Raw genomic sequence first — 15,965 nt, 5'->3', positions numbered from 1 at the left:
GATCAGTGATGAATAGCCTAGTCTATTAAGGATCCGTCCCACCCACAGACCATGACTACTTAACACCTCGGTGTCCAGGTTTTTTGGATGCTGCAGCAGAAAGAATTAGAGAGTTGGAGGCTGAAGTGCGAGCTTTGTCTGTCTCCCGCATTCAAATAAATAGATTTTGTCTCTCGGATGATGACTTCCGATTTTACACACGCTTTCCTTCAGAGAAAGTTTTCAGGATTTTCTGGGCATCAATAGAACCATCAGCACTGAACCTTGCATACTGGACTAAGGCACAGAGACATGGTCTAGAGACGGTTCCAGGACCAAGTCCAAACAGAAAGCTTCAGCTTATCGGAAGATCTTTGTATGCATGCGCGAATGGTTGTGTGGCAACTAAACAAACAGTACGGAGGGCTGTAAAGACGCGACGAGCACTTTCAAGAGAGTTAACGGGCGAAATCCACAATATATAAGCTCTTTAACCTTAGAAGACCGGAGGAGGTTTGGAGAGAAGCTCAAAATTTGTATTGGTGACAAAATTGAAGTTATTCAAAGCCCATATGAGATCTGGGATGACAAAAAACTTTAGTCTGACTCGCCAATGTCTTGGCCACCAATCTGCTGGGGAGACATTTATTCTTATTTAATAGAAACCCCTGGACCCTTCACTCAACTTTTTGTTTCTCGAAAAGTTTGGCCAATCTTTTCTGCCAAAAAGAAAGCAGTGATCGTGGCCAAGCAGAGTCACAGCGTGATTCGCATCTCCCGTGGGTAATCGGCAAAGAGAACGGCGAAATAATCACTGCTCACTGCGACTGCAAAGGCAGGTAAGTCTTCATTGATCAGTGTTCTTATTTATTTATTTATTGAAAATGTAGTGACTGTTGTACCAATTCAATTGTGTTTAGTATGAGACTTTCAATGGCGTCTGTACTAGAGCCCTGCACGGGCCAAAAATTCCAGCCCTAACCTGGCCCTGGCCCGAAGTGTTCAAAGCCCTACCCGACCCTAGCCCGACAAGGCCTGCAATTTTTTCAGCCCGAACCCGACCTGACCCGAGACCAATATCAATCACTTTTAAGCTCTCTCTGACGCGCGCGCTCTTTGATGCACGCTCTCTCTCTCGGATGCGTAATAAGAGGTGAAGTATAGCTTTAGCCTACAGATTAGAAATGCTTATTGCTTTAATGTAGGGAGTTAATAGTTCATTGTTCACAGTTCATCTTTATGATCTTATAGTCCATTTGAACATTTTTGTACGAACTGACTGTATTCTTCAGAAAAACACTAAATAACTTATCTTCCCTTAACTGTCGCTGTTCAGTGTGCAATTAATAAATAAAAATTAGTATGACGTTAATTTTTAAAAGTGTGCGAGATCCGTGCACGTCCTCCGCTATAGCAAAAAGCGCAATCGGCTAAACAAGCATTAAATATTAATATGACATTGATTTTTTGTGTTTATTCATTTATATTCACAAAACTTATCAACAAAACATCGATTAAAATTAAGAGACAAATAATATGAAACGAAATTCATTTTAAAGTAGCAAGAAAAACTTAAATTAAACTCGAAAATAATGTCTCACCCATTACAATTCTCCCTTCAAATTAATCTTTACAACGCGTATGGCGTTTAAAATTACAGTCTATCTTTCGTAATAAGCTAAATAAATTTAAACAAAACAACAACAACATTACAACAATATTCAAACCTAACAATACTCAAACATAAATATAAAACAGACATTTTCTATAAGGATACATGTTAAAACAATCTGATATAGCGTTTATAATAGCTGGTTGGTATAGATGTTTACTATTGCAAAACCTCCGTTGCAAACCTCCATTTACCTGAATAAAAATAATTTTTACTTTGAAAATGATGCGCTGTCACTGACAGCGCCTGTCACATTAACATGAGCTATTCGTTTACATAAGACTCCATCTACGTTCCTTTACACTGCAGCGCAACGTCTTGAGTTCTCAAACTAAAACAGGGTCTGCAGCTTTTGCGAACGAATCCGTTTATGAGGGTCGAAAACGGTGGTGTGTAAATGAAAGGAGTAAACGTAGCAAAAGTAACGTTTAAAGGATAAACCCATTAATGTAAGCCTCAGATGCACGCTGTCTCTGCTACACACGCAAACACACACACAATGAGGAGAGACGTTAAAATAAGCCCGACCCGAGCCCGGTCTGTAAAAAAAAAGAACGGCCCGAGCCCGGCCCAAATGGGCTTAGCCTGTCGGGCCCCGACGGGCTTGCAGGGCTCTACTCTTGGGCTTAACTTCTATATGTCACATTAGTAATACGTTCGCTTATAATGTTGATTTAAAGCCGCAGCAAATTTAGCTGCTTGTGCTATCGTGTATTATGTTGTGCTATCTGTCGATTTTCTGTGCTTTTCACTGCATAAACACATAGGACAAAAATACGGTCTGACGTTGTAATAATTAATGCGTAAAATAGTTTATAGCCGTTTACTATACCTGAGTCCTGGGCCTGTGCCAAGTCTGTAGAGTGCTTGTGCTAGGTATAGTGGGTGGTACCGTCTTCATCATTGCTGTAGTTTCATCATGCTGTAGTGTGCACTCTGAAACAAGCAAGCCAACCAAATGGTTGCATAGCTCTTTCCCAGCCAGACAGGAACAGCGGAAATTACTGTTCATTGGATGATTCTCATCGACTTTAAATGAAATCTACATAAATAAAACATTATTATGTACTGTTGAAAATTAGAATACAGACGAAACATGAACATAACTTGACTGCAACAGCATTATAACATTTTTTTTAGGGCTGTCAAAATTAACGCGTTAATAACGCGTTAACGCAAATTCATTTTAACGCCACTAATTTTATTAACGGAGATTAACGCAACGCGCAATTTCTGTTTGACCCTTGGTCCAGCCCATAGTTGAATGAACAGAGACGCAGACAAATGTGACTCTCTCTAAATGAGTAAAAGGTTTTCATAGAAATAAGAACATTAAGCAAATTGTCTACCAAATCCAATGCTCTAAATGCTCGTTGGACATCTGATACGATCTTTATTTATACGTCTGAGAGGTGTAACGTTACCGTCCTCCGGCTAATGCTTAATCTAATACAAAGATGCGTCTCAATTCATTTTGGTTTCGCTTTTATGCATGACTTAGAAAATAGACTGCAGGACTTGCTTGATGTTAAAAGAGTCATTAAGAGAGATAAAGTTCGGTACCTGATTAATGTTAAAGAGTTATTAAGAGCGACAAGACTCAAAAGCGATCCCCTCACGCTGACTGACTGATATCTGATGCGCGTGCACACAGACGCGCGAGTGCGCGACCCGGATATATAGACATCTACACAAAATTACAGTTTTACAAATATCTGTTTTGATAAGAATTCACGCAGGTAGGCTCTATAATCTGTTATGTTTTAAGTAAATGTTTGGTTAACTTTTGGGTAAAACTATCTGATGTGTAACATTATATTAGATCACTTAGATTTTAAGCAGTCTGTCTCAATGTCAATCAAACAAAAGGAAAAAAAGTTGAACATACATTGATGATGTTTTTGCTTTGTGTGTGCTAAATCTATTAGTTTTACCAGTGATTTTAAGGTATTGATGTGGTAATATAATGTATGGATGTGGAAATGTTTGTGGTAATTTGACTCTTTCAACTTCAAACACGTGTAGTTCTGTCATATTTTGTTATATTTCAACAAATCATGCATTGTTCTATGTTTTAATAGAGAATGTCAAAATATGAACTATTTTTTAAAAATTTGCTAATTCCGACTCAACTTGCCAGCACAGGTCACAAATGATGCAGCAGCAAACAAAAATGGAGAAAGAAAAATCTTCTGAAAGGAAAATTCATATACAAAACAATGGCTGGTGATTCTGTTAAAATGTAAACAGGCTGTTGTTAACATACATTTGCATAAAGCATCTATATATGTATATATGATTAGAATATTAAAAACCTGAAAAGTGTTAAATTAGGGTAAATTTAGAATGGATAAAAATGTGCGATTAATTTGCGATTAATCGCAGTTAACTCATGAAATCATGCGATTAATCTAGATTAATTTTTTTAATCTATTGACAGCCCTAACACTTTTTTAAACAAACTGCAACCGCAGTATAACACGCTACAACCGTAGCAACAATAAACACATAATAAACTATAATTCATCCTGAACCAGGTAACCTGAAGAGACTGTGGCTCTTCATTTTTTCTTCATGGTCCAGTAACACCGTGCCCTGATAATCACCCAACTCTTTTCAGATACTATCAGATACTATTGTACACAAACAGCATTCTAACGTTAATCACAACACTATATCACAGCAAAGTTGTATCGTTTTGCGTATTTGTAAGTTTTATGTGTTACGGATTTAATCAAAGACAATAATGGTTTAACGTTAGTCAGCTAGGTAGCATGTTAGCTATTAACGTTAAAATTAAACTTACCTTCATAATTAAAGAAGTTTTCAAAGAAGAATTGGTTGCACTTTATTTTACAGTACGTGTACTTACCTTGTACATATATGGTAAATAAGTTGTTCTTACCGACGAATGTGTGGTACTTACTTTTAGGTATCTACATGGTAATTAATTGGTATCATTACTGTACTTACCAGTAGTACATACTTGGTAGTTATTATGTAACTAGGTAAGTACTGGGTAATAACAGATACATACTTATAGTGTAGATATACTGTAACTAACAAGAAACACTACTGTACTTACAAATAAATGTACAATTTAAGTATTTTGTATTTACAGGAAAGTTAGTGTAAATGACAGGTATTTATAGTGTACATATATGATAACTAATTTTAAACACTTCTGTACTTACAAATTGTATATACATGATAAGTGTGTGGTACCTGTGGGCCAGTGTAAGTTAATGAAAGGCACATATGGTGTATGTATACTGTAACTAACAGGAAACACTACTGTACTTACAAATTGTATATACACGATAAGTGTGTGGTACCTGCAGGCAAGTGTAATTGTTTAGGTCGTATCTAACCAATCGCTATCACTTTGTTTATGTAAACGAGGAAGAGTCATATCACTCCCTGGTTAAATACGGTGTACCGCAGGGATCAGTTTTAGGTCCTATCCTGTTCTCGTTATATACGTTACCCCTAGGAGACATTATCAGGAAACATAACATAAGTTTTCACTGCTATGCGGATGATACCCAGCTTTACATCTCCTCACATCCCAGCGAAACACACACATTTTCTAAGCTAACAGACTGCATTAGCGATGTTAGTGACTGGATGGCACATAACTTTCTTAAGCTCAACTCCAATAAGACAGAGATACTTATTATTGAACCGAATCGCTACAAACATAATATGTCAGATTACAAGTTGCACATAGATGGCTGCACTGTGGTGCCATCTTCCACGGTTAGGAACTTAGGTGTGATGTTCGACAGCAGCTTATCCTTCGATAGTCATATTGCCAACGTCTGCCGCACAGCATTCTTCCATCTTAGAAATATCTCGAAAATACGCCATATACTGTCTACATCTGACACAGAGAAGCTTATCCATGCTTTTATGACCTCTAGAATAGACTATTGTAACTTGCTACTCGGGGGATGCCATGCAAATCAAGTAAACAAGCTTCAGCTAGTACAAAACGCTTCTGCAAGGGTACTTACTCGATCTAAGAAGTATGACCACATAAGCCCAATTCTGGCTACCAGTTAAATATCGCATACAATTTAAAATATCACTAATCACCTACAAAGCTTTAAATGGCCTAGCACCCTCATATCTTAGAGAATTACTATCAGAATACAATCCATCACGCACACTACGGTTGCAAAATTCTGGTCTCTTGATTATCCCTAGACTATCAAAAGTGTCTAAAAGTGGAAGATCCTTTTCCTACTTAGCCCCTAAGCTCTGGAATGATTTGCCAACCGATGTCCGAGAATCACACACAGTCGACGACAGTGGGGCCTCCAGCCTTAGTCAAACGGGTTGACACGTATGGTCAGGTTGGAATGTTGGCGTTTTCTCGTGGTCTTGTAAATAGTATGCAATATAGACCCGTTTGCCACTGAACCTGCATTAACGACGACAGTGGGGTTACAGGCCTTAGTCAAACGGGTCGACAGGTTTCATTTTCTCTTAAAGATCGGAAGGTGACCCTTAGTTACCATATATACCGTCGCAGTGGGCCCCCAATTTGCAAAATCCTCAACTGTGGATAATATAATTATGCCACAATAGTTAATCTGTCTGAAACTAAGCTGATTAAACCACATCACTGTGTGACACTTGCATTACATGTGAACGGCCCCTATGCTAATATGATTTTGTTTTTCTCTCCCTGTCTCATCCTCGACCCCGAGGACAATGGGACAAACAGACTTAGTTCCGGTAGATGTGAAAGTCGGCACACCTCTGATCTACTGGTTGTCCTTCAACCTGATGCCCAGCTGATGCCTGACCAACGATCACCGGCAGAACCCGCTTAATCTCCTTATCCGTTTGTATATACATATATATCTCCCAAGGGTTTTTCCCTCCTAGGACTTTTTTTATTTCCTCGGCTAAACAGCCCGGGGTTTTTTTTTCTCCTAGGGGGTTTTTTACCCCGGGAAGGCAGCCTTCTTGGGCTTAACTTAGCTTCCTCTTTTAGACGTTACATTAGTAATACGCTCGCTTATAATGTCGAGTCATAGCCGCAGCAAATTTGACTGCTTGTGCTATCGTGTATTATGTTGTGCTATCTGTCCTTTTTCTGTGCTTTTACTGCTTCTATTAATGTAAAGCTTCTTTGAAACAATTAACTATTGTGAAAAGCGCTATATAAATAAAATTGAATTGTTAGTTATACTTATACCATACGTATATGATAACTAAGAACAAACATTACTGATGTGCCATTTTGGTACTCAGACTCAGTATCTTTGTCCTTTAAACCAAGCATTTAATAACCGTATGCATTAACTACTAGGTACATTCACTAGTACGTCCATGGTTACTGCATGGAAACAGGACTGTAAAATAAAGTGATGCTTTTACACAGTTATTACATAGGATCTACCACCTAAGATATAGCATCATATACATGTCACTGTCCGGCAAACCCAACCATTGACTATCATACGCATTAACTACTGGGTACATTCAATAGTACGTCCATGGTAACTGCATGGAAACAGGACTGTAAAATAAAATGTTGCTTTTTACACAGTTATTACATAGGACCTAACACCTAAGATATAGCATCATATACATGTTACTGTGAGGCAAACTCAAACATTGACTATTATACGCATTAACTACTGGGTACATTCACTAGTACACACTTATTGTGTGTATATACAATTTGTAAGTACAGAAGTGTTTGATATTAGTTATCATATATGTACAATACCTGTCATCATCCCTAACTTGCCTGTAAATACTAAATATTTAAATTGCAAATTTATTTGTAAGTACAGTAGTGTTTCTTGTTAGTTACAGTATATCTACACTATAAGTATGTATCTGTTATTACCCAGTACTTCTCTAAAGTTACATAATAACTACCAAGTATGTACCACTGGTAAGTACAGTAATGAAACCAGTTAATTACCATGTAGATACCTAACAGTAAGTACCACAAATTTGTCGGTAAGTACAACTTATTTACCATATATGTACAAGGTAAGTACACGTACTGTAAAATAAAGTGCTACAGAAGAATTTATATCCTTTCTCAAGTTTGGACACTTTCGTTTGTGAAAGATTTTCCACAATCGTGTAAACGTTATTTATCTGGGGAAGATTCCGCAGTAAGATTGAAAACCTTCGCGCCTCCATTGCTCCAACAAACCGGAAGCCGGTTTACACCACTATTTTCTATCGGAAGTGGCGACACGTGCACTGTGATAAAGGTCTATAGCCTATTTTTAGCCTATTACAAACGTTACAAATGTGATTGGTATTAACTAAGGCAAAACGCAGGAACAATCAAGACATGTACACATTGGGGCTGTTTACACTTGGTATTAAGATGTGTTTTCGTCGATCGGATCACAAGTGGACGAGAGAGACACATCACGTTTAGACCTGGTATTTAAATCCGTCTCTTTTGTCCACTTTCCACCTGTCTCTCAGCTATCATTTGAACGCGAGCGGGAGTAATGATTTGTGATAGGGCACATGGCACACAGTGTAAGGTTGCTGGCTAGTTTAAAAACATGAGTAGTCTCTGAATGAGCTACATAACAGTAGTGGTAGAGTTGTGAATGAAATCGTCAACAATGCTTCCCTTATCTGTTATGGTGGTTGGACCAGGGCACTGGTATTAAATACTAAATATAAAATATAAATCAGATTAACAAAAAGTACCCAACTGAAAAATTCAGCTAAGACCAGCATAAACTGGTAGCTGGTTTAAGGTGGCAGTAGCTGGTTTAAGGTGGTTCTCCCAGCCTGGCAAAGCTGGGGAAGCTGGTGAAGGTAACACTTTAAAATAATGTTCCATACTTAATAGGTAGTTACAAAGGAAGTAATGCAGAACAAATGTTAGTGCTGCATTAACACTGTTATCACTACTGGTAACTAATAAAGAAGAGCAATTAACTAATCAGTAGTTAATAGCATACTAATGTTTGGGTTAAGTAACATTTAGTTGACTACATATGAACAGTTGCTGTAAATTAATTATGATGTGTGTGTGTGTGCCTGTGTGCGTGCGTGCGCGTGTATGAGCAATATGATCACATTTTGATCCTTTATGTTATCTATATTTATTCATGATTAAATCAAATCCAGAACGTAGAATTAACGTAAGAATAGAAATGTAAGAATTAAACCCATCTTAATTATTTAATTATTATGCTTGCTTTTATGGTAAATAGTTACTTTAAGGAGGGGGGATGTGCATGATGTCAAAAGTATGCGGAAGTCACTCAGACAGCAAGTGCGCGCTGCCCAGCTAATATTGGAAAGAGCTTTTGTGTAATTAACTGAACACATCGATTCAACAAGAAATTGGAGTTATCTTTTCACAAACTGCTAAAGCTTACAGAGAAGAGAAACGAAACAGAGAAGAGATTTTGCTGCATCAAAGAAACATCCAAAGCCAGGCACATGGATTTACAGTTGCCATTTTGTGTTAAATAAGTAACATTAGCCTTTTTGAGTAAAATCTTATGTAAAATATGGCACTGACTACTCATAAATTAAATATTTAACATTTAGCAATCTGTGTAACTATTAAGTATTTTTAAAGAATTTATAAAAATATATACATTATTATAAGTCGTAGGTTTCTACATGGATGCAGACAAAGGTCCACTTTACTGTTTGTGTTGTTACTCGCTTCAGGTTGCATAACGTTACTGTATGCCTTTACAGTACCATTTATTTTATTTGTAATAGTGTTGTTATTATAAAAGTACAGGATTGTGTCTCTACTAGGGGGTAACCATGATTTGTACCTCAGAATACAGTTTCTTATAATTCATTGTGCTAATTACTAGTACATTATAGGGGTGCAACGGATCAAAAAACTCACGGTTCGGATTGTTTCTCGGATCAGAGTCACGGATCGGATCATTTTTCGGATCAGCAAAAAATAAAAAATACAGACAAGACAAATAAACATAAGTTTTGTCTTTTTGTTTATTAACACTTTTAAATAAAAATATATAAAATCAACTTAAAGTGCGCAAGGCATAATATCTTCTTTTTAATATAATTAATGAAAAACAACTTAAAGTGCAACATAAAAGGCATGTCTCCTTCCTTTAAACATGGACCAATAAACAATGACCATTGACCATTAATAAAAAACAACTTAAAGTGCAACATAAAAGGCATGTCTTCTTCCTTTTAACATGGACCAATGAACAATGACCATTGATAAAAAACAACTTAAAGTGCAACATAAGAACTGGCACATCATCTTCCTTGAAACATGGATAATGAAATAAAGCCTATGTCCACATAATCAAAGATAAATAAAAGAAAGAAAGCAAAGCATACCTGAGCTTATAATTTCAAATTATTTTTCAAAAAGACAAGGATGTCTACATTGTCTGGGGAGAGTGTGGACCTCTTTGCAGTCACTATGTCCCCTGCTGTTGAGAACACTCTTTCAGAAGGAACTGAAGAGCCTGGCACAGCAAGATAGCATCTTGCCATCTTCGCAATATGAGGGTATTTACACTCATTGCTTTTCCACCATGTCAGTGGATCACCATCCACTGTAATGCAGCTTGCTGCCAGGTAGGATGCCACCTCCTCTTTGATGATGTCAGCAGGAGTTTTGCTGTCCATGTCTTTGCTGGCAAAGGTCTCTCCAAAAAGCTCTTCCATCGCTGACTTCTTTTTCGGAGGAGATGTGTCCAAGTTTGCTCCTGTTGGTTCTGTAGCTTGACCCTGCAGACAAAAAAATTGTTAATTAATTAAACCTATTATTAATTTTCATGTGTCATAGACATGAAAAATCTGGCAATAACATTTTATAAAACAAAGCCATTATTACTGAAAATAAAAAATGTGTTTAGATTTTAAATTTAAATATTTAATTAATTATTTAATTAATTTAAATTAATCATTTTTAAATAAAAATAATATTTCTTTACCTCATCACAGTCTTCAGTGCCCAGACTGCTCACAATCTCAGTGGTGAGGTCACTGTATGTCCTCTGGCGTAGAGCAGGGTCCATGTGAGACAGGGACTTGAACCTCGGATCCAGGGCAGTAGATCTGTGAAGGTAGTGCTGTAGAGTAGGGGGTGAAGTGTATCTGGGCTCCAGGTCCTCTCTAATGGCAGTCTTGACATCTCGAGTGATCGTGCTGTCGTCCACACTTGGAGCCATGGATTGTAGAATCCTTGTTTTCAGAGGCAGGATCATTGACACAGATGGTGAAGTTTCAGTGCTCAGCAGAGATGTAACAGTTTTGAGGGGTTTAAGCACCTGGAGAACCTCCTCTGCCACTCTCACATCATCATCTGATAGGGTGATGATGTCTTTGATATTTTTCTTTAGGGTCTTGTCGGTCAATGCAGAGTATATAGCTGCCTGCTGCTCCAGATAACGCTCCAACATATCATAAGTGGAGTTCCACCTTGTTGGAACGTCATGCATGAGCTTATGAGTAGGCAACTTTAGCATTTCTTGCTTTGTCTTAAGCACATGAGCAGCTGTTGTGCTTCGGTGAAAGTAGGAAACCACCTTCCTGATCCTCCCAAGGAGGCGGTCCATCCTATTGACTGAGATTCCCTTTTGTGATGCCAAATTTACTACATGTGCAAAGCACCCTATCTGTGGGCCCAGTCCTGCCTCATTCACTGCATTTATTTGATTTTTGGCATTATCAGTTGTGACTGGGATATTAGTAGTGGGCCTCTTTATCTTCCTTTCCTCCACTGCTTGTGTTAGTACCTGCGCAAGATTAGTGCCTGTGTGACTTTCGTATAGGGGGCGTGTCTGCAGCACCGGACTTCTCATCTCCCAGTCTGCTGTGATGAAGTGAGCGGTTATCGTCACATAGCTCTGCGTTCCTCTGGACGTCCACCCGTCTGTTGTAAGCGAAATAGAGGATGCTTGCGCTAGTTCATCCACAACTTTTTTCTTCTCCTGCTTATAAAGATCTGGCACGACCTTTTCCCTGAAGTGGGTGCGCGACGGGATGTTGTAACGTGGCTCAAGCACTTTCAGCATGTGTTTAAAGCCCTCGTTTTGCACAACCGAATATGGCCTCATGCCTGCACCTATAAACACACCGATACCGTTTGTGATGGCTTTAGCCCGGTCTGATTGTACATCAAGGGGCTGCTTAAATGCCGCGGTGATAAGCGGTTGTTGAGCAGCCTTCGTTTTCACTCCTGTCAGTAAAACACCGGGATGATGTCGCTTCAAATGCGTCGCCATGCTTGATGTGTTACCGCTGTCATATGGCTTTCTTGTGCCACAGTGCCTACACGCCGTCACGGTTTTATCCACTAACCTCTTTCCTTCATCATTATATTTGACAGGGAAGCCAAAATGCTCCCAGACAGGGGATTTAAATGATGCGGGGCGTTCAAGCTCCTCCGTTCCTCCGCTCGCCATGATCACGCTGTGTGTGGACTGAAAATGCGCACAACTTTTTTACATAAATCAATCCGCGGATCACGTGTGTGCCGAACCGAAGACAGTGATCCGAACGGATCACGCATCAATGATGATCTGTTGCACCAATAGTACATTACCATGTTTTTCACTTTAAAATAATGGTCAAAATTTTAATTAATTTCTTAAGATTTATGTCTTAAGTCCTTAGTAATTAATAATAAGTTACCGTGTTTTTCACTTTAAAATAAAGGTCAAGATTTTAAGTAATTTCTTAAGATTTATGTCTTAAGTCCTGAGTAGTAAATAATAAGTTACCGCGTTTTTCATTTTAAAATAATGGTCAACATTTTAAGTAATTTCTTAAGATTTATGTCTTAAGTCCTGAGTAATTACTAATAAGTTACCGTGTTTTTAACTATAAAATAATGGTTAAGATTTTAAGTAATTCATTAAGAACAGCGTGGTAATACTTGAATAATTACTAAAGGGTTACCACAATTTTCTCAATATTAAGTCAGTCTTCCACACACTTATAAACATCAGTAAGGAGGGATATATCTAACAGAGGTTGAAAACATGGAATATATATTTTTTGAGGTAAGATAGTTAGAGATTAAGAGGTGTATTCCTTAGGTTGTTTATGGTTAAATCAATAAGATAGAAAACAGAATAAAAATGCAAAAAAAATCAATATATAACATAAGAATTGAATCCTACATATTTACCATATTTTACCCTTTCAGTGATGATAGGTAACATGAGTAATTCAGTAAACATATATTTTTTTTCAGATTGTATTATTATAGTTACAGCAGTGGTTCTCAAACTGGGGCCCCCAAATTTTATAACATAAAATAAAGTTAGGGATGGGAATCGAGGTTCTTCTTAAGAACCGGTGCCCAGTGAATCGATTCCTTTGAACCTTTAGCAAGCCTGCTTAACGATTGCACTTATCGTTTCCACTCGTTGCATGTGTTAATGTTAATGTGAGCGCCATTTCATTATGTAAACTTTTACTATACGGATAATCTCCGTTGTCATTGTCCATCAAATTGAGTCTGGCTGGCTCTCACACTGACTCAGAGGCTGCAGAAAGTATCTCTCGTGCACCTCTAGCTACTCAGTTTACAATTCAATTCAATTCAACTTTATTTATATAGCGCTTTTCACAAGTGTTAATTGTTGCAAAGCAGCTTTACATCAGAAGATGTAGAGGAGAACACAGAAAATCAATAGATAATATAAGAAGTAAAGATAGCGGCTAAGGTTAAACCATACAAGCGAGCATATTAATAATGTAACGTATACAGTAAAGTGCTATAAGTTAAGCCAAAGTTGGCTGACTCTCCCTGGGACGAAAAAAACCCCTAGGAAAAAACCCAATGGGAAAAACTCCTAGAAGGACAAAAACCCTTGGGAGGAATTAATATATATTTATATATATATAGATACAGTAGGGATATGAGGCGTGTAAGCGGATTAAACTGGTTTAGCCGTTGGTCGTTGGTCGGGCATCGGCTGGTCATCACGTTGAAGGACAGCCAGTAGATCAGTGGTGCGATGACCTTCACAGCAACAGGAACTGGGTCTGTTTGTCTCGGGGTCGAGGACGAGACAGGGAGACAAAACAGAGTTCTATTAGCATAGGTGCCATTCGCATGTAATGCAAGTGTCATACATTATAGTGGTTTAAGTCAGCTCGGTTCCAGACAGGCTAACTATTGCAGCAATAGTATATTACCCATATGAGGTATGTGAGTGCTTTGTTCTACTAACTACTGCGGGAAAAGTACATTTACTGGACATTTTGTGTGACTGCTTTGTTAAAGAAGAATGTCTTAAGTTTAGATTTAAATTGAGGTAGGGAGGAATAAAATGCACGAGGCGAGGATAACAAATTATCCTCACCTACAAATATCAAATTTCACCGAGCAGCAGAGGCGGACACTACTTAAGTATTTCTACTTAAAAGTACATTTTTAAATTTGTATGTATCAGTGTTTTTATTTTTTTTAAACATACATTCCAAAGCATATTATCATAATTTTTACTCCACTACATCTCATAACTTTAAGTTTTTGGATTATATTTAATATTTAAGTACATTAAAAATCTATTTAGGGGTTCAAGCACGAAGTGCTAAGGATTTTTATCATTATTATTTTTCTTCCCTAAAACTGATCGTGCACACCAGAGTATGTGAGCGGAGTGGAGTGGAAAGAATTTGCGTTTCATAATAACTCCGCTCAAGCTCCGCTCTGGGTGTACAATATTCCGCTCCTCGCTCCCTCCCCACGCCCTCCTTATTAACGCCTCGCTCTGCGTTCGCTCCATTGTAAATTGTAATTCTCTTTTGAAACAACACCAACCTTGTTGGCTCATTAAAATATCAGAGTCCATTGCAGTTCTGTAGCAAAATGCGCAATTTACTGTCCAACTCTAATAAAGCATATGGCATAAGTGTATCACGGACCACGCTGTGGCAAGGTAAATGACGCAAATTATTTACAAATTTAAATGTCGCTATAGCGACAACAAACACGTTTGTGCTCATAACTCGCGCAATTTTTGTCCAATTGTCAAGTTGCTTATATCATTGGAAAAAATGTATATCTCCGATTTTATTTTTAAATTTTGGATTTTGTTGAAAAAATTAAAAACAAACTAGTCCTAGGGTTTTCGCCAGATTGGAACCAATCCAGTGCTAAAATATTCCTTGGAGTGTGAATGTGAAAAGTTATGAAATAAAAGTTGAATTTTAGACTCACAGTCATCACGCCACGCCCAAACGTACGATGTGAGTGGAGCCACTTGGACTTATTTGGCTATAACTGGGGATAGGAATGAGATATCGACACCAAATTTTGTACACATATACATGGGCCCAATCTGTGTGCAAAAAATTCCGCCACTTGACCACTAGTTGGGGCTATAACATGACATACATTTTGAAGGGCTATAACTACATAATGTCAGGACTCTGCCTTAAAGTCTTGTTATATTTGTATTTTGTCATGGTGGCAGAGTTCTGGCAGTCCCTGGCCTTGTGTGGAGGTTCATGCCTTGTTTTTGTGTTTGGGCATGTGCCTCCGGTGTCTTGTCATTTGTCCCCGCCCCCTCGTCCTCCTGCTTATTGTTATTATTACTTATTCCCATCACCTGTTCCCGCTCGTTATCTTGTTTGGTTTTCTCTCTAGAAATCTGACCAATAGTCTTACTTTTGATATTGTCTGACTATCCAGGGCCCAGGTCAGGAAACAGACAGATCGGCTTACCCATCAGTCTGTTAGCTGCCTTGACATGTCAAGATCACATATATCCCAGCACATAGAGCCTTTTTTAACAGAGTACCAACACATCTCGACTGTGTCTGTTCCTCGAACAAATAAATACAGAGCACCGTTTACCTCGTCTCGCACAAATCTTATTAACATAAAACTAGAACAGAATACATTAACAGATGAAACTCAAATGTTAAAATTCGGCCTTCTTAACATTAGATCACTTACCAACAAAGAACCAATTATCAATGAAATAATTACTGACCAAAACTTAGATGCACTCTGTTTAACAGAAACCTGGCTTAAAGCAGACGATTACACCAGTTTAAACGAATCCACCCCACAAGACTATTATTATAAACATGTTCCTCGTCTAATAGGGAGAGGCGGTGGTGTAGCTACAATATACAATAAAATATTCAAAGTAAACCATAAATCCAACCTAAAATTTAATTCGTTTGAAATAATACTGTTAAATATGGAAATAACTGATCGCAACAACAAACGACTTTCGTTCATTTTAGCTACCATATATAGGCCTCCAGGCCACCACACAGATTTTCTTAAAGAAATAGCAGACTTCCTATCTGAGCTTACAGTCACTGTAGA

General features: G+C 38.0%; 2 protein-coding genes across 5 annotated transcripts in view; one reads left to right on the top strand and one right to left on the bottom strand.

Moving 5' to 3' along the window:
• The window catches only part of LOC129435000 (beta-2-glycoprotein 1-like), a 178,739-nt gene that overhangs the window by 13,459 nt on the left and 149,315 nt on the right, over positions 1 to 15,965 (top strand). The window lies entirely within an intron of this gene.
• LOC141364216 (E3 SUMO-protein ligase ZBED1-like) lies at positions 3,104 to 15,515 on the bottom strand. The gene is made up of 2 exons (XM_073868319.1): positions 10,600 to 15,515; positions 3,104 to 10,393 (listed from the first exon to the last, which is right to left on the bottom strand). The coding sequence occupies exons 1-2, from the start codon at positions 12,070 to 12,072 to the stop codon at positions 10,004 to 10,006; spliced, it is 1,863 nt and encodes a 620-aa protein (XP_073724420.1). The 5' UTR covers positions 12,073 to 15,515; the 3' UTR covers positions 3,104 to 10,003.

Source organism: Misgurnus anguillicaudatus, chromosome 6 (assembly GCF_027580225.2).
Source record: "Misgurnus anguillicaudatus chromosome 6, ASM2758022v2, whole genome shotgun sequence".
Taxonomy (NCBI): domain Eukaryota; kingdom Metazoa; phylum Chordata; class Actinopteri; order Cypriniformes; family Cobitidae; genus Misgurnus; species Misgurnus anguillicaudatus.
This window is presented reverse-complemented; position numbering and strand designations above follow the sequence as displayed.